This window comes from Elephas maximus, chromosome 3, assembly GCF_024166365.1.
Source record: "Elephas maximus indicus isolate mEleMax1 chromosome 3, mEleMax1 primary haplotype, whole genome shotgun sequence".
Lineage (NCBI taxonomy): Eukaryota > Metazoa > Chordata > Mammalia > Proboscidea > Elephantidae > Elephas > Elephas maximus.
The window spans coordinates 78,338,636-78,364,192 of NC_064821.1; the positions used below are offsets into that span (position 1 = coordinate 78,338,636).

At 49.0% G+C, this 25,557-nt stretch overlaps 1 protein-coding gene across 15 annotated transcripts in view; it reads right to left on the reverse strand.

Moving 5' to 3' along the window:
* The window catches only part of GRIK3 (glutamate ionotropic receptor kainate type subunit 3), a 252,729-nt gene that overhangs the window by 74,093 nt on the left and 153,079 nt on the right, over window positions 1-25,557 (reverse strand). For all 15 annotated transcript variants that reach the window (XM_049878786.1, XM_049878790.1, XM_049878785.1 and 12 more), the window contains 3 exons: window positions 13,612-13,869; window positions 4,926-5,107; window positions 1,903-1,956 (listed from right to left, as the gene is read on the reverse strand). In XM_049878786.1, coding sequence (XP_049734743.1) covers window positions 1,903-1,956; window positions 4,926-5,107; window positions 13,612-13,869 — 494 coding nt within the window. The remainder of the gene's footprint in view (window positions 1-1,902; window positions 1,957-4,925; window positions 5,108-13,611; window positions 13,870-25,557) is intronic.

A 25,557-nucleotide genomic window follows, 5' to 3' on the forward strand; every position in this document is an offset into this window, starting at 1 on the left:
CAGTGACTCTCCAGGATGTAGCATGGCAAGAAGAGGTCAGTTGGGGTGGGCAGAAAGCCAGAACCAATTCGGGGAAGGAGGCGCCTGGTCTCAGTCACCTGCTTCCAGTATCCCTTTCTACCAACATGGCTTCTAGCAGGTCCCCAAGTCTGAGCACTGGATCAGGAGAATCTAGGGTGGCCACAGGCACAGGGTGCAGTGGGTGGGGGGTATAGAGAGGAGATCAAGGAGTGGTGTGTCGGTAAATGTTTAACAACTGGCTCTCGGGGGCGGGGTGGAGAGGCTCTAGTTTGTAGCATTTGGCGACTTTGGTGGTGTAAATTCTGCCACCATTTCAACTTACAAACGTGATATCACTGAACCTGGAGTTGGGAGGAGATGAACACAATCAGCTTCCCCAAGCGGGAGCGAGCCAGCTCCAGAACACAACTGAAGAGCTAATCTGCCTCTTGGCCTTTGTTTATGCTGTTCCTTTATGTGGAATACGCTTCCAACTTCTCTCCTTGGTGAACTCCTACTGATCCTTCAAGGCCCAGTTCAACCATCTGCTTTTCTGTAAAGCCTGCCTCCAGTTTCCTGCCTTCCACTAGCCCCACCGCAACCAGCGTCTCCTTCTGCTGTGCCCAGCAGCCATCCGCCCAGGCCTGTGATGGCACAAGCCTGCTGTGTTAGAGCTAGAGCTAGAGATGAAGGCCAGATAGGATGGGAGCTCCTGGAGAGCAGGACCTCAGTCCTGGTCATCTTGAGACATTTAGCACAGGTTCCAGGACCCAGTGAGTAGTAGCAACAGTGCGCGGGATGAACAAATGAGCACAGACAGAAAGCCTGCTGACAGCTAGAGGGTGCTTAGCGATGCCATGCTCGTCTCAGACCCGGGATGAATGGAACAGTCCACCCAGAGCCCCAGTGCAGTCCAAGGTCATCTGGCTCCAAGGCAGGGTGGCTGGGTGTTGGCTCCCCTTTGGCATAGGGATCTCTTTATTCTGCGGATCTCAGGCCACAACTAATTATCCTAATGGGTTTAAATGGCCCTAAATGTTCTTGGAGTTTGGACAGGGCCCATCTGGAGCCTGCAGGTGGGCTGGCCCGGCTGACAGCGAGTGGGCTGACTTCAGTGTGGATGTTGCAGCAATCCAAAGCGGCAATTCCTGTGGTTGCACGAGGCCTGAGACAGGAGTGGGGAAGCAGGGCTAGAAGCCGAGGTTACAATAATGATGCCGGATGCTTCCATAGCTCTTAGTATGTACCAGGGACTGTTCTCGGCACTTGGTTAACTCATTTGGTCCTCACTGCAAGCCCAGGAGGTAGGAGCCATTATCATCCCCATTTTACAAAGGAAGAAATTGCAGCCAAAATAAAAAACCGAACGCATTGCTGTCGAGTCTGTTCTGACTCATTAGTGACCCTTATAGGACAGAGGAGAACTGCCCCACAGGGTTTCCAAGGCTGTAAATTTTTATGGAAGCAGACTGCCACATCTTTCTCCTGCAGAGCACCTACTGGGTTCAAACCGCCGACCTTTCAGTTGGCAGCTGAGTGCTTAACCACCGTGCCACCAGGGCTCCTTAGAAATTGCAGCAGGGAGGTTAAATTACTTGTCCAAGGTCACATGGCCAGTAATCAGAGGAGCCTGCGTTCACACTGGCTCCAGAGTCCAGGCTCGAAATCACAACACGAGGTACCTTCTCAGAAACGGGCAGGTCACTAAGACTTTTCTGTGTTTTCACCTGTGGCACATCTACAGCCTTGGGAAGTGGGTCCAGCCTGAATCTCCTCTTACTGCAACTGCCCCCACCAGGCTGCTCCAGGCCAGGCCACACCGACCTTCTTGTTCAGAGAAAGCTCCAGCCTGTGTTCCCCCGCCCCAGGCCCCTCCCATGCCAGGGCCCAGAGGTACATTACCAGAGTGGTGAAGATGAAGTGGTAGTACTCCGTCATCATGCCCATGGCCATGGCCTGGGAGAAAGCAGAGTGTTAGCAACTTGCAGGGAGCACCTGAGGGCCCCCTGCCCCAGGTTACTGGGGACAGGACAGGGCTGGCAGTGAGCTGAGGAAAGGGGCTGGCCGCTTGGAGTGGGGTGCTCTTTGGGGCCACCTCTGAACAGTGACAATGGTTGGCTGGCAGACAGTGGATTTCACACTGAAATGTGCTGCCAAATCACCTGGGACATATTAAAATGCAGATTACTGGGTCACACCTTGCAAAGATTTCAATTCAGAGAGACCAGGTTGGGCCCAGATGTCTGATTTTTTTTTCCCCAAAACTGGGTTTCTTTATTTAATATGTGAATTCTCACCGCTCTATTCATTACACTGCCTTTGTCCTTCACTCTTTAAAAAAAAAGTTTTTTTTGGTGGTTGAAAATATGCACAGCAAAGCATAGACCGATTTAACAATTTCTACATGTGCAATTCAGTGACACTGATTATACTCTTCAAGTTGTGCAACTATTCTCACCCTCCTTTTTCAAATTGTTCTTCCCCTATTAATATAAACTCACTGTTCCCTAAGCTTCCTATCTCACCTTTTGAGTTGCTAGTGTCAGATGTCTGTCTTTTTACAAAGCAGCTCTGGGCCAGCCACTCTTTGAGAGATGCTGACATAGACTCAGCCCCGAGACTGCCTTCTTAAGTGCCCTGGACTCCACTCAGCTGGGCTTACCATCCTGGCTCCAGAGAGCAGTGTGGGGAGCACTGTCACCCTCAATCAGCCCAACCAGGCCCATGGGGGGTGTCTGCCCTCAGTCTGAGACTCCTCCAGAAGGGCAGCCACATCCCTGCTTCCCAGACCCTCGCTGACCACATGGCTGCTGTGGAATCATTATTATATACCATCATGAAGTCTGCATTACATATATTTTATTAGAAGCCTATAATCTATAATAACAATGACTTATAATGCGTTTTCTACAGAGTTCCTCAGAATACTAGGCCCACAGAGTGCTCTGGGGGAAGTGTCACTGGGTCAAGCACACTTTGAAAACGCTGCGCATTCTCCCTTCCCCCGCCTCCACTTGGAGGTTCAAGATACGGGGCAGCGCGCTGAAGGCTGGGAGAAGGCGTGCAGTAAGCAGGCATGCTTCATGTCACTCATTTAACTCCGTGTCAGTGGACAACAGGTTCTTTTTTAATCCCAGAAGTTTTCGAATCAGACAGACCTGGGGGTAAATTCTGACTTCACCGGCTGCGTAGCTGGATGACCGTGGGTGTGTTACTTTCCCCTTGAGCCTCAGTTTCCTCATCTGTGAATTGGGCGTGCTAATAGTCTCTACAGCCCAGGGTGGCAATAAATGAGGTACCACATGTGAGGTGCTTAGCACAGCACCTAGCATGGAGTAACTCCTCAATAAGCCAAATTCATGACTGTCACTATTATTTCACTACACATACGCTTGCTGGGGAAGAGAAAGAAAGCACTGGGCAAAGCTAGCCCTGAGAGTGAGGGTTAAGGGGCTTCTGGGGAATGTGTGTTTCCTCAACAGTGACTTCACAGATGCCCCGACCCCAGGGTCCCTCTTTACCTGCCTCATCTCACTGATTCCTCACCATAACTCTATCTAGTAGGGACGATTTGCCCCTTCTGCACAGGGGAGGGCCACTTGCTCTAGGTCACACAGCATGCAAGGGCAGAGCAGGATTCAAACTCCCAAATGAGCTTTTTAACCATTATGTTGAGGCAGTAGTGGTTCAGTGGTAGAATTCCACTCTTCCATGCTGGAGAAGAGGATTTCTTTGATTCTTGCCTAATGTACCTCATAAAACAGCCACCACCCATCTGTCAGTGGAGGCTTGCATGTTGCTAGGATGCCGAACAGGTTACAGCAGCACTTCCAGACTAAGGTGCAGGAAGAAAAGCCTGACGATCTGCTTCGGAAAATCAGCCAATGAAAGCCCTGTGGATCACAATGGTCAGGTCTGCAAAATGATCATGGGGATGGCAGGACCAGCCATCGTCTTGTTCCATTGTGCACGGGGTCGCCATGAGCTGAGAGCTGATTCAGGGCAGCTAACAACAAAGAAGCTTGGTAGGGGGCTTCCTTTGGGAGAGGACTGAGGTGGCCATTTGGCTCAGGCGCCCCATGTTGGGCCCAACTGGAGGGTGAGACGAGCCCCTTGAGGCTTTGCCAATGCCCTCGATCCCTGCTCAGTACCTCTCCCCTGCACCTCGACCTCGCTGGGTTCCCGTGTCAAAGTCTCCCAGACTGCCTTCTCCCATCACCAGGGATACTTTCTGGGACAATATAATTGCCTTTTACACAAAGCACTGCCTCAAATCAAACTGCTTCTGGTTTCAGCTACGACACCCTCCAAGGAGGCTGTGGGCAATTTCGGTGTTTATTCCTTAGGCGGATGGCAGAGCTTAGCTCTCATCCCCAGCATGCTGCGCTGGCTGTGTCTGGGAACGGAGACCATTTAGGACTAAGAGCCATTCTCCTCCCCCGTAGTCAAGGCAGAGCTGAGCAGATGGTGTGAGGAACCTCAATAAACCTCCTAGTAACACCAAGTGCCGTGGGCTATGGGGAATTAGTCACTGCAAGAGGCATTGAGGCACTCTGGGGACTGTTCCCAGACCTGAGTCCTCTCTGCTTCCCCAAGTGTCTGCCCCTGCAGGGCTTTAGGTCCCTCTCGGCTGCCCCTGCCTCCCACCTGCTCAAAGGTGGAATGGAAACTAGTATTCATGCAGCGCCCTCACTGTGCCAGCTTCATTCCACCCTCGCACCAACCTGGAGTGTAAAGACCACTGTGTCCATTTCACTGCTGGTGAAACTGAGGCTCAGGGAGGAAGAGTGACCTCTCAAAGTCATATAGCCAGGAAGAGGCAGAGCCAGGTCTGGCAGATGCCACACCTGTATTTGGGAAAGGGGAGAGGGGAGAGGTGGCAGAAAGATCCCAAGCCTCCCTCCCGCTGGCCAGCGCTCCCGCACCTGCTTGAGGATTTGCGCTGCCATGGTGTGGCTGCAGTCGAAGATGATGCGGAATTCTCGGCCTCGCTTCATCTCCTTGAGCAGGGGCCGTGAGTCGTCAGAGTCGATGGGGAGCTGGCGGATCTTCAGGCGGATGTTATACCTCGACGGGGCCATGATGAGCTCCTGCAGCCGGATGAGCCCTGAGAGCCAGGGAGCACAAAATACACGTGTGTGCACGCCTGGATACACAGACTCGCATGTACACACGTGCATGTGGCCACAGGTCTGCAGACACATGGACATGGATACGTGCGCCCATATGTACGTACATGGAGACACGTGTACTTGCATGGACACAGCCACAGGCGTACAGACACAGGCCTGAGTACCTTCTGGCAAAGGATGTGCACGTGCACGTCCATGTCTGCACGTGCACACAGATGTGTGAGCAGATATGTGCGCACATACGAACACGTGTTTCCATGCACATGCATGTCAATATAGACAGAGCATATAGACTCATGTGTAGATAAAGGAGTACACACAAAGATTCACGTAAACACATACGTAGGTTCAGAAGGAGATCTAGGCAGAGAGTACATTTCCACTGACCATACGAAACTCCTCCCCCCAACCCAGAATTGGGGGCTGGGAGTCATGGAGCTGAGCCAGAGGCCACGTCCCCTGCTTCCCTTCCCCGCAACACCGTGAGACATGAGGCATAACCTCGCTTCACATCCCCAGCAAACCTGCCACCAGGGAAAGGGCACCATGTGGCTGGATCCAGGCTCAAATCTACCAACCCTGGACTAGGTAAGGCCAGGTGGTACTTACGCCCCACAGCCCTAGGGGCAGGCTGCCTTGGCAAAGCTTACCCATTCCTCCAAGCTTAATACAACCACCGCCTCCATGAAGGCTTCCCCTACTGCTGTCCAGACGAGGCCTAGTGCCTCCCCGCAAGCCTGGTGCCTCTTCCTTCTGCACTGGCCTCCTCTCATGCCCCCCACCCTGCCAAGAGCACCCTGACATCAAGGCTGGGCCCCCACAGCCCTTAGCTCAGGGCCTAGCACTTAGGTGGTACTCAACAACAATTTCCAAATTGAACAGACTTCCTGTCTATTTCTCCCCACTCTGAAAAAGCCATCCTCCACTCTGGCATTTTGCAAAACCACTCAGTCTAGGGACTTCCAGGGAAAACTGAATGTCACTTCCTGGAGACAAATGGCTTGCTTAGGTCTAATTAAGTTCATTTCCGTCCTCATTCCAAGATCCATTCTTGCCGACTCCTCTCCACATAGCCTGGGAGCAAGCCTGCCTGCTGCTCTCTACACCCCCATCTCATGGTAGGGGGGTGCTGAGCCAGCACAGGGCCAAGGTCCCAGTAGGTCATCTCCCCCACCTGCTCTGCTCCCCCTGCCCATTCTAAGGACTCAGTGTCTGCATCCTGGCTGCAGGTGACACGATCTGCATTGTCCATTCAGCCACACTCTGTTCCCCCACCAACAGCACTCCACATTTCCTTTGGGAAACAATTCCTCCCCACTCTCAGGCTGCGTGACTCAGGTGGGATCAGCTCCGGAAGCAAAGTACGTGGCCCCAGCCTGGCCAATCAGCTCCCACATGCTTCTAGGCAGACGTACTGGCTCAAACATAGATACGTGACACAAGTTGGTTCTATCAGAATGGCTCCCAGAAATCGTGCTAGAGCAACCGGTAAGAGACACCCCCTTTTCCATTCAGTCTCAATAGGGAGGATGCAAGTCTGGGGATCACCATATAGAGCACGAGAAGGATTTCAACAGGGCAGAGTCAGAAAGGACAAATAGTTAAGTCCTGATGATACCCATTTGAGCCCCTGGATCAAACAGCACTTGAAGCTAAAATGACAAACTTTCCAGTAAAGGCAGCCAATAAAATAAATACTTCCCCCCCCCCCCCACTTTTTTTTTTTTGCTTAAGCTAGTTTGCACTGTATTAAATTTTGCAATCCACTCTTACAGTATTCTGTATCTGGACAGAGTACCGCTACTTAGGCGGTCCACTTCAGAAGCCTTCCAGCAAAGTCTCAGTTTCCAGAACAATCTCTGGTATATATGCCCGAGGCTGTTCAGTGCCTCGTTCTCATTCCTGAGTGCTGGACATCAGGAAAGCAATCTGACTGGTGCCCATCATGTCACTCTGCTGGAGGCAGACAGACAGGTATCCTTGTGACCTAAGCCTCCCAAAGATCTCCCAAACGAGCTTTGCCATGTCTGTGAGCATCAGGAACTCCCAGCCCACGGGAAGGTCTCAGACCCAGGGGCATGGATTGGGGCATGGCTCTGGAGCAGTCTGGATCAAAGGGGGTCTGCAGTGCCTCCTAACGCCAGACTTGGTGATGAGGAGAAAGAGGATATCAGCTAACCTTAGCAGAGAAGGAAGGGGCCACAGCTATCTCCAAACACACCCCCCACCCCAACTAATTCCAGAAATGCTTGGTTTGGTTGAGTGGTGCTGCGCATTCACACCTTTATCCTGCAAGACCCTGAGTGTACACTCTGCTCACGCGTGCTCAGTTTTCAGACTCAGGCACAGCATCAGTAGACACGTGGGCTTTGGGGACCCAGGACATCAGGACAGGGACAGGCTGGACGCTGCAGCAGAGGCCACCAGGGCCTTTTTGCCAACCAGGCACATCGCCCTGTGTAACACGTAGTGACCCACATTCTCCAGCCGCAAAATGTCAGACCTTCTTCCCATCAGTGTTTCCCCAAAGGAGACAAGAGACTCCTCTCGGCACACCCTGCCAGAGGATGTTTGCCTGAGATTAGCTCTTCTTCCTGGCTGCTTCCCTAATCAATCTCTCTCAAAATATCTGCAGTGAATCACGGTTGTCGGAATCACACTTTTCACTTACAAAGCACTTCTGCCTTCGTTACCCTATTTAACCATCTCCCCAGTCCTAGAAGGCATGTAGAACAGGATTTTCATTCCAATGTTGCAGATAAAGAAATGGAGGCCCAGAGAGATTAACTGATCCTCCCAAGGTTTTGCAACATGCTAGCAGTGGGCTTAAATGTAGAGACCCAGTCTTTTGGCTCCTGGGCTGGGGCTCTTTATTCCACTCTGAGGTTTTTCTAGGGCCCTTCCTTTTTTTTTTCCTTTTACTCTCAGCCTGAGTGTGTCTTTTTGCACATATTCAATTAGGAAAGCAGAGATCTGGCAAATCCCAGGGGGCAAATACTGTTGGTTGCCTCCTCAACAGCCACACCCCCCAGGGTAGACTGCAACGATGACCCCAAGTCTTGACCCTTCCCTATCTCCACACCACACCGCCCATCTGTCAGTTTGTTGTACTGTACTGACTTGTGTGTTGCTATGATGCCGGAAGCTATGCCACCTGTATTCCAAGTATCAGCAGGGTCACACATGGTGGACAGGTTTCAGGAGAGCTTCCTGGCTAAGAGAAATTAGGAAGAAAGGCCTGGGGATCTACTTCCAAAAATTAGCCAATGAATACCTTATGGATCGCAACAGAGTATGTCCAGTATAGTGCGGGAAGATGAGCCCCCTAGGTTGGAAGGCACTGCACAATAGCCACAACAATGGACTTGAGCATACAAATGATCCCGAAGATGGTGCAGGACCAGGCAATGTTTTGTGCTATTATACATAAGGTCACCAGGAATCGGAGCCAACTCCATGGCAACTAACAGCTATATATCCATACCCTTTGCCTGTAACTTTGCAGTGCCTTCCAGTCACGGGGAAGTGGTCTGCTCTACCCCAGACACTAGGCTCAACCATGTGACTTATTTCAGCTAATAGGATGTTAGCAGGCATGACACAAGTAGACACTTGAAACACAATTGTGCGTTGGATTTGTTCTTTTGCACCTCCGCCATCGCCGTAAGAGCGTGCCTGGGCTAGCCTGCTAGAGGGTGAGAGATATGTGGAGGAGAGCCGAGTTACACCTGTCAGCCCAGCCAAGGCCAGCCTAAGTCAACCAACAGCGGCCAATTCCCAGGCATGTGAGTGAGCCAGCGGGGACCCGAGAAACAGCCTAGCCAAGCTCAGTCTAAGTTCCCAGGCCTGAAGACTTAGGAGCTAAGCAAATGCTTGCTGTTTTAAGCCACTGAGCTTTTGGTGTGGTTTGTTACACAGAATCATTATAACTGATGTACCCCTCCCCCCTTACTAGCATGTCAAAAGGCCCATGATTTTGTTTGGGTGGCAATGTGCCAGTCCCAAGAAACGACTCATGGTTGGTTGGAGCCAATCAACGGCAATCTCCTTCCCATTTGACAGGCCCTAGTAGACATAAACATAAACATCTCTTTCTCTCTCTCTCTATATACACACATATATAAATACATATATAAACAAATATATATATTTTATATATATATATAAAATCTATACACAGAGGTCTGCTCCAGCAGGTTCTGAGACAGACTCTCCTTCCCGGTAGGTGGTATGAGTCACATCAAGAAAAATCCCTTTGGTTTCCTCCTTCCTTTGGATGTTGTCATGGGAGAATGTGATGACTGGAGCTGCAGCAACTCTATTGTGACCATGAGGGGAAAGCAAAGAGAACTACAGTGATTCTGGTCCAGCACCCTGACTTTGCTGAGCTGCTAAACCAACTTTGGAAAGGCCCACTTCCACACTTCTTGTCAGTGGGATAACTAAATGGCTGTTGCTTGAGTTGATTTGAGTTGGGTTGTTTGTAACTTGTAGCCAACGCATCCTGATGGACACAACCCCCAAAGCAAAGAGTCAAAGCTATATAGTGCTTCCCCACTCCTTGAGTTCGACGACCTACAAGTTGTCCCACCCCCTGGAAATATCCTGATTCTGGGAGCATGCCCCTTGCTACTCACCATTTATCATCAAGATTACATTTTGTTCTACTGAATCCAACCCGGAATCCCTAGTACCAAGCATCTTTATGACCAAACCAGCTCCCCACTGACTCCCCTATATCACCCACTCTACAGGCTCCAGATCTCAGCACCAGCTCTGACCAGTCTCTCCCTCCCTGCTGTATAATGCCCATCACCGTGCCATAGCATCTTTTCCTGTGCCCCCCACCCCAATCCAGCATGGAGGCCCCAGTACTGCTAAACAAGTGGTTCATGCCAGTGTCTGTCCTAACTGCTCTGTGTACCATGATACCCCAGTTACATATCTTCAGCATCACCCTGTTCACACCAATTTCTTCCTTCCATTCAGGCCCTAATATCTCTTCTAAGCAATCTCTCATGCTCAGGTGGGGTTTGCTCCTGCCTGGACCAAGACAGCCACCTCCTCCACAATCTTCTCGCTCCAGGCTCTGCCTCCAGTCCTACCTGTACACTGCTGTCAGTGCCACCTTCTTGAAGCTCTGCTTTCATTACTCCACTCCTGTGCTCAACAACACTCAGTGACTCCTGGCTACTTATAAGACAAAGCCTAAACACTGAAGCTGCACATCAGAGGCCCTGCACAGCTTAACTGTACCCTAGTTTTTGACTTTTTCTTCTCACTCTCCAATCAGATTCCTCCCTCCCAATAAGGCTGCCCTCTTGATAAACCTGCCATGCACAGTCCAACCTCCACACTTTTGATCATGCTGTTCCCACCACCTGTAATGCCCTCATGACTCCTTTCCCTGCCTGTCCTTAAGGCCCAGCTCATATCTTCCCCTCCAGTAAGCCAGCCCAGACCCACCAGGGCCATAGAGTTCTCTCCCAAGTGCCTTCACCTCTAACTGTACCTACATGTCACTTGGTTCTTACTTTGATGGCCTGGAATTACCAGTGACCTCGGGGTGGGCCCCCACTCTCCTCAGATATGATTAACTTCTCCGAAGTAGACATGGTAACAATACCTTCATTTCTTCACCCTTATCAGTGGCTAAACACACGCTTTCCCTACAATACTTATAGTTTAATTCAACTTGATTTCCAATTTGATTCAATTCAATTCAACAGGTATTTTAAAACATCTAGATTTTAGTACCAGGCCCTGTGCTAAATCCTGGAAGCCCTGAAAGGTCATGGCCTAGAAGAAAAGATGGCACATAGACAGTCATTCATAGTGAAAGGCTGAGGCAGATCTCTCCACAGTGCTGTGGAAACACTAGAGGTGACTTGCAGCTGGGCAGGAGCACCCCTCAATTCCACAGGCCTCATGCTGGGGGTGCTAAGCGGGGGTGGGGGAATCCTTGCTTTCAAGGGTCTTCTGTCTGGTGCTTTAGATACAGCCGGAACTCGACAGATGCTCATGGAATCCCGAGTTAAGTGGAACACCTTTCTGGTTGTCTTTTCTGAGGGATTCTCTGCCTGCTATTCCCACTCCCCATTAGGAGTTAATCAAGAGCTGACACTGAATCACAGGCAGCAGAGCGCTGGAGGGCTCTTTTGAACTGGATGCTGTAGCTCTTGACTTGACGAGTGGGAAGAGCGAGGCCAGATGGGTTAAGTGACTTGCCAAGGTTACTCTCTCTTAAGAGGCCAGGCTAAGAAACGTCTTGAGGCTTGGGTCTTTGGAAAGAAAGTGGAGAGAAAACAGCTCACGCTGGGCCTGAGCTGAGGCTCTGGACTCAAACAGGCCTGGGTATGAGTGGCGACTCTGATGCTTGCTGGCTGGGTAACCGTGAACACGGCACGTCACCACTAGGAGCCTCAGTTTCTTCATTGCTAATTTATCACTCCGTAGAGTTGTTATGAGGTTTACATAAATGAAATGAGATGACACCTGCACCACTTGGCTCAAGGTGGGTAAACAGTAGTCTTTATTTTATGAACTAATCCAGAAATATTCTTCTTCTGTCACTGGAGTACCGCTCAGGGCTGTGCCTGTCCCTGGAGCTGACTAAGGATGAAGCAGGATCTGCAAAGTGGTCAGTGCCCTCCATGGCTCTCATCTACTCCCCTCCACTCCTCCTGCTTCCCCAGGCCCTACCTGCCACCTACTATATAGCCCAGTAGCTCCCTTTGGGTCTGTATTCTATATACTTCCATATAGCCATGCAAGGTCCTGTCTATCTTCCTCATGGATACAAAGCCTGCTAAGACCAGGGACTGCGTTTTATGAAGACACTTATTCAGCTCCCAGCATGGATGAGGCCCAAAGGAAAGGCTCAGACTGTTTTCTGGGTTCCTTTGGCCACATGTGTTCAGTGTGTGCTTTGGGCCCCCAGAAAAAACCCTTGGGATTGAGATACAGGTGGTAACCCCTTGTCAACAAGAATTTTCTAGAGGAAGGGGCCTAGATTGCATGCACTTGGAAGGTTGGGCAGGGTTGGGCCAAGCAGGTCAGACCCAGAACATTCATGGTGGGAGAATGATGGTGTTAATCCAGCTGAGCAGACTGTGTGGGCAGGTGACTCTAACCGGGGAGTCCAGCCCTCAGCCGGCAGCTCAGAGCCACAGGCCCCAGGGTCCATTGCTTCCCTCTGCCCTGGGAGTATGAGACAAGAAGTCCATGCTCACTTCTGCAAGCCCAGCCTTGGCAGGTATCAGTGGTCTCAAGTGGACAGGGTAGGGGCTAATGGCTGTATGGAGGGCCAGATTAAGGCATGTGAGGGCCCTTACTGATAATCTGTGGTGCCCCTTCCTCTGCTTACTCTCACATTCAAATGGAATATGTGAGTTACATAAATAGTATACTCTCAAGAGACTTGCCGAGATAGAGTTTCAATTACAGAGGAGGGCAATTTGGAGACAGTTGTCAACAAAGGTGTTGAAGTGGTAGGGGCCTTACAGCTTAAACAACCTTACGCATGGGCACCCTCATGACTGTTCGTGAACTTTATTTCCGGCTGGCACATTCTCAGGCACTGGAGCTGGTGTCCGTTTCATTTAGTGCCCTGCCAGTTCCCTTCCACTGCGGTGCTCGCTTTTCCTTGTGTCCTGTCTGCTTGGCATCTATGGGTCTTTTCTGTGGACAACTGGTGCCCCTGTTTCGTTGAGGCCTTAAGCACATACTTACCTTGCTTATCAGATAATTCACCCTGGCTGTATGTGAAAACAGATGTGTGTGTACAGGGGTCTTCGTGTGTGAGTGTTGGCAGAGACGGGTATGTGGACCTGTTGTAGTGTAGGTGTGAGGATGATAGTAAGAAAAGGTAACCTTTAGTGAGCACTCACTGTCCCCCAGGTGCTTGCCTCATTATGTCATTGAATCCCCAGTCACACTATGACCCAGGCACAATTATTATCCCTTTTTCTACAGATGAGGAAACTGAGGCACAAAGCAGCTATGCAGCCAACAAGCAGTATAGGTGGGATTTATCCCAGGTGGCTTGGCTCCAGTGTGTACACACTAAAACTAGGCTGTCCTGTAAGCTATGCTTGTGGGTGTGCAGGTGTGAATGGGCAGGTCTGTTGCAGATGGGAATATGTATGTGTAAGAGGGCAGGCGGAGTGTGAGCATGGTGATGGGGGTGAGGGCAGGCAGCCATGCCGATGCTAAGGTGGGTGCTAAGTGCAGATTTGAGGATGCAAGCTGCTGAGGGTGAAGGCGTATGGAGGAAGGAGGGAGGTAGGTGGGAGCTGGGATGGGGGTTGAGTGAGTTGTGTGGGCTGGTGTGCAAGGGGTGTGAGTCTGAGCACAGGGCTGAGAGGTGGTGTGAATAATCCCCAGATCACAGCTATACGGGGAAAGCAGACAAGAACATGATCCTGGGGCTCTGCCTCCTCATCTCCTCCTCCCAGCCCAACCAGGCATGGCCACCCACCTGTACTGTCATCATACACCACAGTGGCCGACCGCCACTTCAGATACTGGACCAGGTCAAGGATGGCGTGGCTGAGGGAGGCGTAGTCGGGGTAGAGGTTCACATAGAAGGTGTCCTTGTTGTCCAGCGGGTGGTGCTTCCAGCGCAGCTGGATGTGGGGCACCTCCAGGGCGTTGCAGATGGACTGGACGGCGTTGGTGCAGGAGCCCTGCGATGGCCCGAAGATTGCCACGACACCCAGCGCCAGCTGGTCACAGGCTGAAACAGAAAGAAGGGCGGCACAGGGGTCAGTGCTGGGCCTGATCAAGGAGCTGAAGGACTGGGCATGTGGGGTGGGGGCAGGAATTTTGCTGACCCTGTAGATACATTTCCAATTAGGTGGGAAAATCAGTAACTGGAAACTGCTGAGGCTGCAATCCCTGAGTCTCAGTTTCCTCATCTGAAAAATGGGGATTCTAATAGTCTCTCTCACGCTCTTCTTCCTACTTTCAAAAATCAGCCAATGAAAACCTTACCGATCCCAACAGAACACTGCCCCATCAAGTGCTGGAAGATGAAGGCACTACACAATCACTGCAACAAAAGACTCAAACATGCCCGTGATCGTGAAGATAGTGCAGCACCAGGCAACGTTTCACTGCATTATATACAAGGTCACCATGAGTCAGGGTCAACTTGAGGGCAACTAACAATAACAGTCCCAGCCTTACAGGACTGTAGAAGGTCAAAGGAGATAAAGCATGCGAGCCCCTCAGTACAGTGCCTGGTCTAAGAGAGCACGTGACACAGAAAGGACTAGTATTTTTGATATTATCATCGTCACAATGGGCATCCCCAGCTCCGTACCACGCCTCCTTTTGGGTGGGAACTGGAGAAACAAAGAGGAATCAAACATCTACTTGCCAATGACTCTTAAATCTTCAGCGCTAACCTGCTCCTTAAAACCCACCTTGTACATCTTACCTGTCACCCAGCACCACCTCTGGGATGTCTAAAACACTCCTCAGACGTAACGTGTCCAGAACATAACTCCTCTTCTTCTCCCAGCCTTCTCCATCTCTGAAAGCAGCAACTCCATTGCCCCAGTGCCTCATGCCAGAAACCGTGGTTGTTTTCTCAACTCCTCTCATATTCCACATCCCAACCCATAAGCAACTCCATTGCTTTACCTTATCAATGCATCAGAATACGACCCCTTCTCACTACCACCCCCACTACCACCGTGGTTCATCCCCCATCATCTTTTACCTGGATGACTGAAGAAGCACCTGCACTGGTTTTCCTACTTCCTCAGTTATCCTCCTAACTGTCTGTCTACTCTGTACTCAGCAGCCAGAGTGAGCCTTTAGAAGGTAGGGAAGATTATGCCATTCCTTCGCTCAAAATCCTTCAAGGGCTCCATCCACCCAGGGTAAAAGCCAAGGTCCTCACTGCCCATTCACACTCTTCTTCTGCTGAATGGGTGTGTGGAGTGTCTGCCCCTACCACTTTGTCCACATGAAGAGTAGGTGCTCTCCGAGGGAAGAGACGATGTGTGAGTCACTCTGTACCCATGGTGGCAGGATACCAACATGGAGGTGGTGGTGACAGTGTGTAAGCAACAGCCACCCAGGCCTGGTCACTCTTTCTTGTCCAAGCCTGAAGATATGGGCACCCTATAAAATCTTCTGTAGGCTTCTCTTGGGCAATACAACCCACCTCTGTTATGAATCTTCTATCTGTCCCACCACCTGTCTCTCCTCCCTTTTTCCCCAGGACCTTCAGAATGATGACTTGGTTGAATTACAAGTGTGTCTCATGCCCTCCCATCATCACCTCCAAGAATCTGCTTCTTGGATTTCCTCCTTTCATCTTTGTCTTGAAGTAGAGAGGCAAATGCTGCCCTTCCAGTCCTATCCTCACCCAGCCCAACCTCTTAGGTCTCATCCCCCTGCCCATGTCCATGGTCTGTGTATCCTATTTCACTTAGGTCAGGGAAGAGTGGACTAAACACATATCATGATGATGCAGAGGATTCAGAGCCCTGGTGGTGCTGTGGTTAAGAGCTTGGCTGCTAACCAAAAGGTCAGCAGTTCAAATCCACCAGCTGCTCCTTGGAAACCCTATGGGCAGTTACACCCTGCCCCATAGCATTGCTATGAGTCAGAATTGACTTGACTGCAATGGGTTTGGGTTTTTTTTGTTGTTGCTGTTACAGGATTTGTAAAAGTGCTCTTAAAGGAAGTGACAATGATTTTGACAATGATTGTGAGGATAATGATAAAGGTAACTGTAATGATAGTTGTGATGGTGAAGACCATCTGGTGATACTGTTAATGACAACGGTGATGGCATGCATGAGGACAGAACTGATGATAATGTTAATGGTGTGACAGTAATGGTGGTACGGTGCCGGTGATTTTGGCATTGATGAGACCAGTGATGATGCAGATGTTGATGTCATGACAATGAGGGTGATGATAACGATGGAAGTAGGGATGGTGATGGTGGTGTGGATATTGCTAGCCCTGGAGGTGACACCAATGATTACAGTGATGACCGTAATGGTGGGATAGTGGTGGTGGTGTTGGTGCTAATGAGACTGGTGATGATGAAGATGTCGATGTCATGACAGTAATGGTGATGATGATAGTAGAGATGGTGCTGGTGGTGTTGATGTTACTAGGAGCTGACAGTCATTGTGGTGATGGTGTGTTGGTGTTGATGGTGGTGACAGTGGTGATATGATGATGATGGGTTTCATCCTGTCAGAGACACAGTGATTAGACCTCACCATTGAATTGGACCATTTTGAATTGACAATCATATGGTCTACTATGCTGGCAATGACAATTTGAAGAGGAATGGGATTTTGTTCATTGTCAAAAAGAACATTTCAAGGTCTATCCTGAAGTACAACGTTGTCAGTGATAGAATCATATCCATGCACATACAAAGATGGCCGGACATGTTATCAGGAGGGATCAGTCCCTGGATAAAGACATCATGCTCGGTAAAGTACACGGTCAGCCAAAAAGAGGAAGACCCTCAAGGAGATGGATTGACACAGTGGCTGAAACAATGGGCTCAAGCAAAACGATGATTGTGAGGAGCCTCAGGACTGGGCAGTGTTTCGTTCTGGTGTGCACAGGGTCGCCATAAGTCAGAACTGACCTGGCGGCACCTAACAACAACAACAGCATCCTGTGACAGGAGCCATCAATCCTGCCCTTCAGCTACTTCTTCTCCTTGGCCTCTTTCCATATCCCTTTTCCTGTCCCCTCCATGTTCCTTCCACTCTCTGAGGATCTTCTAGTCTGGAAGAACACTGCTGCCCCAAAGAGACCAGGGCAGGGGTTATAGCGGCAGCAGCAGTAGCAGCAGCTTTATCTCCAGATGTTTCCGGGGCAGCAGCCCAGCCCTTGTTCTGGCAGTCTTGAGCACACACTACAGTAATTCCATTATTTGTGGCTTCAATTTTGAATCCATTTTCTGGTCATTTTACAGTAACTCAATGGTTCACAGTCCTTGCAGGAGTCCGCAGCCTCCATGCAGTCTCCCCCCTTCACTTGCCATGGCAATTGTAGTTATAGCAAAAATTATCCCAATCAATTTGTGTCTTAAAAGGAATTGAGCAGCCCAGAGAATAAGTGAAGGCAGAGGAGCCTGGGGAGTGCTGGGTCGATTCCAGACCCACTCCGGTCAAGCTTGGAAGAAAACGCAGATGCTTTCTGGGCTGCTGGCTCAGGCGCCGCCTGGCAGTCACTCACATTTTAATTTTCCACAAAACATTTAAAAATAAAGACAATAAGTGAAGTTCCTGTTAATGGGGAAAGGCCTCCTGGACCTCATGTGGACAGAAGGACTAATTCAGCCAGAGCTGGTAGGGCAGGTGATGCCAGCCTCCAGCCTCTGCACCCCGTCACCCCCCATGGCCAGGGGTGGCTGGAGGAGCCAGTTAGTAGGGAGGGAGCAGTGACGGGAACCTCTGCCTAGGGAAATTGAACCATTATTGGATTAACTAGAATTAGGCCCAAGTCCTAAAGATTCCCCAAGGAATCCAGCTTAGAACACACACACACACACACACACACACACACACACACACACGAGATCATGGGAACATGACATTCCCCAAGGGATGGTAAGAGTCATCAGTGCCCAGTGGGGACTATGCCCCAACAGCAGAAATGCCTCCTGGGTCAGACCGTGGTGCTTCCAAGCACAGCAGGGCCTGTCTCGGGCATACATTGGCAAAGAATAACAGCAGAAAGAAGCTGCTTAAGTTTTTTTTTTTATTTAATTTTTTTTTATAACAAGACCCACCCTCCATCTGTCAGTTTTTTCATACTATGGTAGCTTGCATGTTGCTGTGATGCTGGAAGCTATGCTACTGGTATTTCAAATACCAGCAGGGTCACCAATGGTGGCCAGTTTTCAGCAGAGCTTCCAGACAAAGAAAGACTAGGAGGAAAGCCCTGGCAATCTATTTCCAAAAATTTGCCAATGAAAACCTTATGGATCACAATAGAATGCTGTCCAACTTGCTTGCTTTGGGCATGTTATCAGGAGGGATCAATCACTAGAGGAGGGCATGATGTTCAGTGAAAGCAGAGGGCGAACGAGGGCATGGGAGACCCTCGGTGAGATGGATTGGCACAACAGGCACAATGATGGACTCCAACATGCTCACGATTGTGAAGATGAGGTAGGACCAGGCAAGTTTTAGTTCTGTTACACACAAGGTCAACTTGATGGCAGCTAACAATAACAACCTAACACGGTACATTAAAGTAGACTAATCTTAAGTATGTAACTTTTAAGAATTTTTACACATAGCTGTTCTCATGCAACTACTACCTGGATCAAGATATAGGACATTTCTAACATTTAAGAAGGCTCTCTAGCCCCTTTCCAGTCAAGAGCCATGCACAGTACCCCTTCCCCCAGTCACTATGCCTGTGAGATTCATCCATGTTGTGTGTAGCAGGAGAAGTTTGTCCTTTTTATTACTGATTAGAATTCCATAGTATAAGTATATGCCAGTCTGTCCATTCTTCTGTGGATGGGCCTTTAATTTATCTCTAAGGTTTAGCGATTATCAATAAAGCGGCTAGTGGCATTCTCATAGGCACATGTATAGCTTTAGTAGATACTGCCAAACAGTTTTTCTGAGAGGTTGAACCAGTTTTCACTTCCACCAACATTGTGTAGAAAAATAAACCTCAACCCTGACCCCTGACCTCATGCCATACACACAAAATCAATTTGAGATAGATCAGAGGCCTAACTGTGAAAGATAAGACAACAGACCTTCTAGAAGAAAACACAGGAGAATATCTTCATGACCTTAGGGTAGGCAAAGGCTTCTTAAACAGAACACAAAAGCCATTAACCATAAAGGAAAAAAAAAATCAATAAGTTGGACTTTAAATTAAGAACTTGCTCCTTTAAAGACACTAACTACTAAGAGAGTAAAAAGGCACAGTCACCAAAGGACTCTTATCCAGAATATGTAAGAGACTCCTACAAATCAACAAGAACATGACAAGCAACTCAATTTTAAAAAAGTGGTTGAAAGGCTCAAAACGCACTTCAGGGAAGAGACTATTCAAATGACCTATTAGCATATGAAAAGGTTCTCACCATCTCTAGTCATCATGGAAATACTAAATAAAATCATGCCGAGACACACGTACATAAGCCACCAGAATGGCCAAAGTTTACAAAGGGGACTTCACCAGTGTTGGTGAAGACATAGGGCTACTGCAACTCTCCTACATTGCTGGTAGGAGTGCAAATTGGTACAACCTTGGAAGACTGTTGGGCTGAACACCCTACGATCTCAATCCACTCCCAAGCATACGTTGTTATTGTTGTTGCTAACTGCTGTTGAGTCAGCCCCTGACTCATGGTGACCCCATGTCACAGAGTAGACCTGTTCCATAGGGTTTTTTTGAATGTAAAAAATTTTAATCTTTATGGAAGCAGTTCGCCAAGTCTTTCTTCTGCAGAGCTGCTGGGTGGGTTTGAATCACCAACCTTTAAGTTAGTAGTTGATCGTAAATTGCTTGTGCCACCCAGATCCAGCAGAAATATGTACGTATGTGCACCAAAGACATCGACAGAACATTCATGGCAATAGTATTTGTAAAAGCTCCAAAAGGAAAGAACTCAAATATCCAACAATAGTGAAACAGGTTTTTAAAAATTGTGTTATATTTGGCTGAGGGCTGTGGGGAACCATGGTCTCAACTGGCATAACATAGTTTATAAAGAAAATGTTCTACATTCTACTTTGGTGAGTAGCATCTGGGGACTTAAAAGCCTGTGAGTGGCCATCTAAGATACTCCACTGGACTCCCCTTTGGGAGCAAGAGAGAGTGAAGAAAACTAAAGATGCAAGGGAAAGACTCGTCCAGAGGACTAATGGATCACATCTACCATGGCCTCCACCAGACTGAGCCCAGTACAACTAGACAGTGCCCGGCTACCACCACTGACTGCTCTGACAGGGATCACAATAGGGAGTCCCAGACAGAGATGGAGAAAAATGTAGAACGAAATTTTAACCCACAAAAAAAGGACCAGACTTACTGGCCTGACAGAGACTGGAGAAACCCCAAGACAATGGCCCCTGGATACCCTTTTAGCTCAGTAATGAAGTCACTCCCCAGGCTCACCCTTTAGCCAAAGATTAGACAAGCCCATAAAACATAACGAGACTAAAGGGGCACACCAGCCCAGGGCCGAGAACTAGAAGGCAGGAGGGGACACAAAAGCTGGTAATAGGGAAGGAACCCAAGGCTGAGAATGGAGAGTGTTTACATGTCGTGGGGTTGTTAACCAATGTCATTAAACAATATGTGTACTAATTGTTTAACAAGAAACTAGTTTGTTCTGGAAACCATCTAAAGTCCAATAAAAAAAACTGTGGTATGTTCATGTAATGGAACACTATACAAGAATGAAGCTCAGTAGGTTACTGTTATGTTCAACATGACAGATGACTCTCACAGATAAACTATACAGTGAAAGAAGTAAGACTCACAGAAGTGCACACTGGATGATTTCATTTATGTAAAGTCCTATAACTGGCAAAAACTAGTGTATGACGATTGTATTGAGAACAATGGCTACCTCTGTCAGGTAATGACTGGGAGGGGCACAAGGAAGGCTTCCGGACTGCTTGCAATCTTCTGTACCTTGATTTGGGTGGTAGTTACAGGGGTGTGGTCACTTTGTAAAAACTCACTGAGTGCTTTATTTATGATTTGTGCATTTTTATGCTATACTTAAGAAAAAGCATTTAGAAAAAAAATCCCCACTTTTCTTGAGGTAGCCTGACTGCGTTACTATTCCTTATAACCAAACACTCTTCATCAAGCCAAGGCTCCAATCTCCCTTTCCTGCACTCTCTCCTGTAACTCCCAGGCCAGCAGCTGTTGCTTTAGTCACGCTAGATAGAAGCCCTACGCCAGCCTTGCCTACCTTAAGCTCCCCAACACCTGGCACAGTGCCTAGCACACAGTGTATAATTGCCCTCTGCAACATAACTGTCTTAAAATGCTATCTTGACACAGTTTTGAGGCCCCTTCTTGAGCAGCTCATTAAGTCCACTCTCCAACCACTTCCCTTTATCAGGTTCTTACACTCCTGGGCCACTATGCACCCATCCTCATTGCCCCAGGGTCAGGTGCCCAACAACTAGGGACGGCCCCTGTGCCCCCTGAGCCTGCAGAAATACTCAAAATGCCCAATCCCCTGGAAGCCCATGAAATATGGCTAATCCCAGCCTACTTGCCATTCATAAGCCAATTCTGACTTGTTGCCTTGTTCCTGAGTGGCACTGCCTATGTGGCACTGCCTGCTGTGCCTCCCTGTCAATGGGAACTGTGAATATAAAAAGCCTGGTTACTTTTTGTGGCCTCCTTGACTCCTCTTTCCTGTGTTGCACCTGACTTGCCATCCCACGAATCTGTTAGAACCTCCTCCCCCAAATAACTTTTGCTTTCCACTCTACTTTCTGCCTTACCCTGTGCCTTGTTCTTTCTCATAATCCTTCAGAAACTCAGCTCAAACTTCTCCTCCTCCAGGAAGCCCTCCTGCTTGTGCCATACCACTCGTGTGGTTCTTTCCCATCTTCCATGTGTTCTCACTATTGGTACTATGATGTAGCTTCCTCTCCCACTGGGCATGGTCTCCTGAAAGGCAGGGCCTTGTCTCCTGCAGGGACTGTAAGGAGCGATTCTTGGTAGAAGGGTCTGACACACTAGGACTTCATTCATTCATTTACCCAGCCAAATCACCAACAGTCATTGTGTGCCTACTGTGTGCCAGACCCATGCTAGGTTCTGTAGAATGGCAGGGCAGTCTAGCAGGAGAGATGGGCAATAATCACATAATCACACACACATACACACAGACATCCAGGGATCAGGCTTGTGAAGGCAAAGTCCAGAGTGTTATGAGATGGAAACGGGGAGACCTGACCTCAACTGGGGGCTTGGGGAGGGCTTCCCTGAGAATGAGGAGTGTGAGGACAGAAGGATGATTTCTCTAGACAAAGGGTGGGGCAGGGGCAGAACGGGGAAAGGGGCTCCAGGCGGATGGAACAGTACGTGCAGGTGGGAGAAAGGACGGCACCCTGAGGGGCGGCAGGTTCTAGAGGGCAGCTTCTAAAACCCAGAGGCTAGGGAGCGAGGGGCACCGGTGGCTGGGAGGTCAGTGGGGATTGACTGGACAGGCCCTTGTGGGCTCTGAGGATGATGTGGGGAAAGCAAGAGGAAGCTGGGATGCCTCCTAGGACATTAAGCAAGCAAGGCCTGTGATCTGGCGTGAGGTGGGAAGGGGCTGTGGCTTTGGCCACCTGGAAGCCCAGGGCTGGACTTCCTGGGAGCTGGGAGTTTCTGGCTTGAGCCTGCTTACGACAACCTGGCAGTTCCCCATAGAGGGGGACTGTAAGTTCCTTACTGGGGGAAGTGCCCTGGGGTAGCTGCTGGGCTGGGGAAGGTCCCTGTGCTGAATCACACATGTACCTACAGAGAGTCATTGTATTATGTTAGTGATTTCTTGAAAAAATGGACAGATGATCCAGCCTAGCCCTTTGGGGGCAGTTGTACCCACGTGGGCCTCTGCGTTCTGACTCCAGGTGTTCGTTCAGTGTCCTGATCTTGTTACTGAATGGTTGTGGTTGAGTTTAGTCATTTTTAGCTAGGTGAGGCTGGGCAGAGGATGTCAGCATGGACTCTCAGAAGGGAGCTGGACACCTCGCTGCTCAGTGTGGCTGCAGGGGATGCTGGGAAGACAGCGGGGAGCACCTAGGGAAGAAGAAGGGCACACCAGCACCGAGAGAGGGTGGCAGGTAAACGAGCACCCTTGGAGGCTAAGCCAGGGTGTGGTCTTTGGCCTGTGTGCAGGTTGGTGCTGAGACTCAGGGAAGTGGCCTCAAAAATGTCGGCAGAAAAATACTCAAAATCAGGGGCCCTCTGAACTTCAGCACACAAGGCAAGGAAGGGCCAGGCAGGCGGGGAGGGGCCAGCCTTGGGAAACACCTGTAGGACTCAGGGCCCTTGCCCAATGGCTCAACACATGGAGGGCAAGGCTGCCAAGGGTAAATAAGAGCAAACTCTTCTATGGTACCTACTACATGCCATACACTGTTCTAAGCACTTCACAGATACCAATTAATTTAATCCTCACAAGGCATAGTGGTTAAGTGCTACGGCTGCTAACCAAAGGGTCGGCAGTTCGAATCTGCCAGACGCTCCTCGGAAACTCAATGGGGCAGTTCTACTCCGTCCTTTAGGCTCAGTATGAGTCAGAATCGACTTGAGGGCACTGGGTTTGGGTTTAACTCTAAAAGGTGTGCTGATTTTGTACATGAGGAGACTGAGGCACAAGGTATTTTGCTCAAGGTCACACAACTAGCCACAGAGTTTCTAGGAAGTCCAGGTGGTCTGGCTCTGCGCCCAAGCTCTTAACCACCATGCTAGGCTGCCTTTCTGTGCAGAGACGCCCACCCATACTGGGGCTTTGGAAAACAGAACCGGCTCCAGCACCTTGGCATGTCTGAACCTGGGAGCCCAGGAGATCAAAAGCCCTGGCCTGGAAGAAAAAGGTCCTTGACTAGATACTGGGAACCGCTTAGAATGACTGAGGACCCCTGCAGATGGGCCTCATCTTCCCAAGACGTGTGGATGGCACTGTCCTCTAAGCTCAGCTGGCAGGGGTGCTGGGCAGTGATACTCACGCCCCCATGGCCCATTCTCACATCACTTATTCGTTGACTTACTCAACAGTCATTCCACGGAGCATGTCTTCTAGGTGCTAGGAGTATCTTGGTTAACTGAGTCTTTGTTTCAGTGGTGTTGGGGAGAAAGGGAAGGACGTTGAACACATACAATAATTTAATTACAAACTGCGATAAGGGCTTTGAAAGGGAAAAGCAAGGGGCTGTGACAGCATATTATAGGAAAGATGCCCTGGTCTTCCCTGGGAATGATTTCCTTAGGCCTGTGGTTTTTAACGAGGTTCCATAGAGCCCCAGGGTTTTAAGGGGGTTATTTTCAGAGTGATTTAAGCCCTCAAGTCAAATTTGAATTAAAAAAAAAAAGTGTGTGTGTGTGCAGGTGTGTGTGTGCAGGTGTGTGTATGAACTGGATTTCCTGGGTAGTGTAAATGGTTAATGCTTTTGGCTGCTAATCAAAAGGCTGGAGGTTTGAGTCCACTGCAGAGGCACCTCAGAAGAAAGGCCTGGCAATCTACTTTTGGAAAATCAGCCACTTAATACCCTATGGAGTGTAGTTCGACTCTGACAATGACACACATGGGGTAGCCATGAGTTAGAATTGACTCACTGGCAACTGGTTTACCTATGAACTATACATTTAAAAAAAAAAAAAAAAGCAGTAACAAAAAAGAACTCTTGTATCCTCAAATGTGTTATATACATTGCAGACTGTTAGCTCATTCAGGTATTGACAAATTACCTTTTTTTTTTGTGAGGATCTTGGAATAAAAGAGCCCTAGTGGCACAGTGGTTAACAGCCCGGCTGCTAACCAAAGGTCAGCAGTTCAAATCCACCAGTTGCTCCTTGGAAACTCTATGGGGCAGTTCTACTCTATCCTAGAGGGTCGCTAAGACTCAGAATCAACTCAACAGCAATGGATTTGATTTGTTATGGAATAAAGCTCACCAGTCATTTCTGTGCAGTCATTCAAGTTTATTGTAAACGTGTCACTAATGAGGAAGGATGCAGACCAATGTTTTCATTTTATTTTTTCAAATTCAAGGGTTCACATGTTGGGCCTATTTGTTTAGCTGGATTCACTATCACTTATTTTTTACAAATTATGATTATTAGCAGCCAAAACAAAATATAAAAACATATTGAATGCTGAGGCCAATATCAGGCTTCAAGTACCATAGTCTCAGAGGTCAAATTGTTCAAGTACCATAGTCTCAGAGGTCAAATTGTTCAAGTACTATAGTCTCAGAGGTCAAATTGTTGCAGCCACTGAAGCAGCTTTGTTGTTTTTTAAATGACAAGTAAATTTAAGATATCTAAACATATACATTATCTGTATTTTACATATTGATATTCTGGGTAGGATTTCAATTTAAGAAAATCAAGTTTGAAAATGCCTGCTCTGGAGGTGACGGAGACCTGGGCTGCCTCCTTGCTATTCCCTCCCCAGGTCATTCTCAGGTTCCCCCACATTTCCACCCCCACCACCTTCCCAAGGCCCTTCATTCCCTCAAGGCCAGTGGCCTAGGAACTCTCAACGGACAACCCATCACTCCAGGGGGAAGACACAGCCTGAGGCAGAACTAGGACAGAAGCAGGTCCTCATACCAGGAGGAAATGGCTCTGAACCCCAAGCCTACACCAAGCTCTGGCCCCTTTTCCAGAACCCTGGACAGCAAACAGCCCTACCTTTCCACAAGGGGAAGAAAACTAAGCT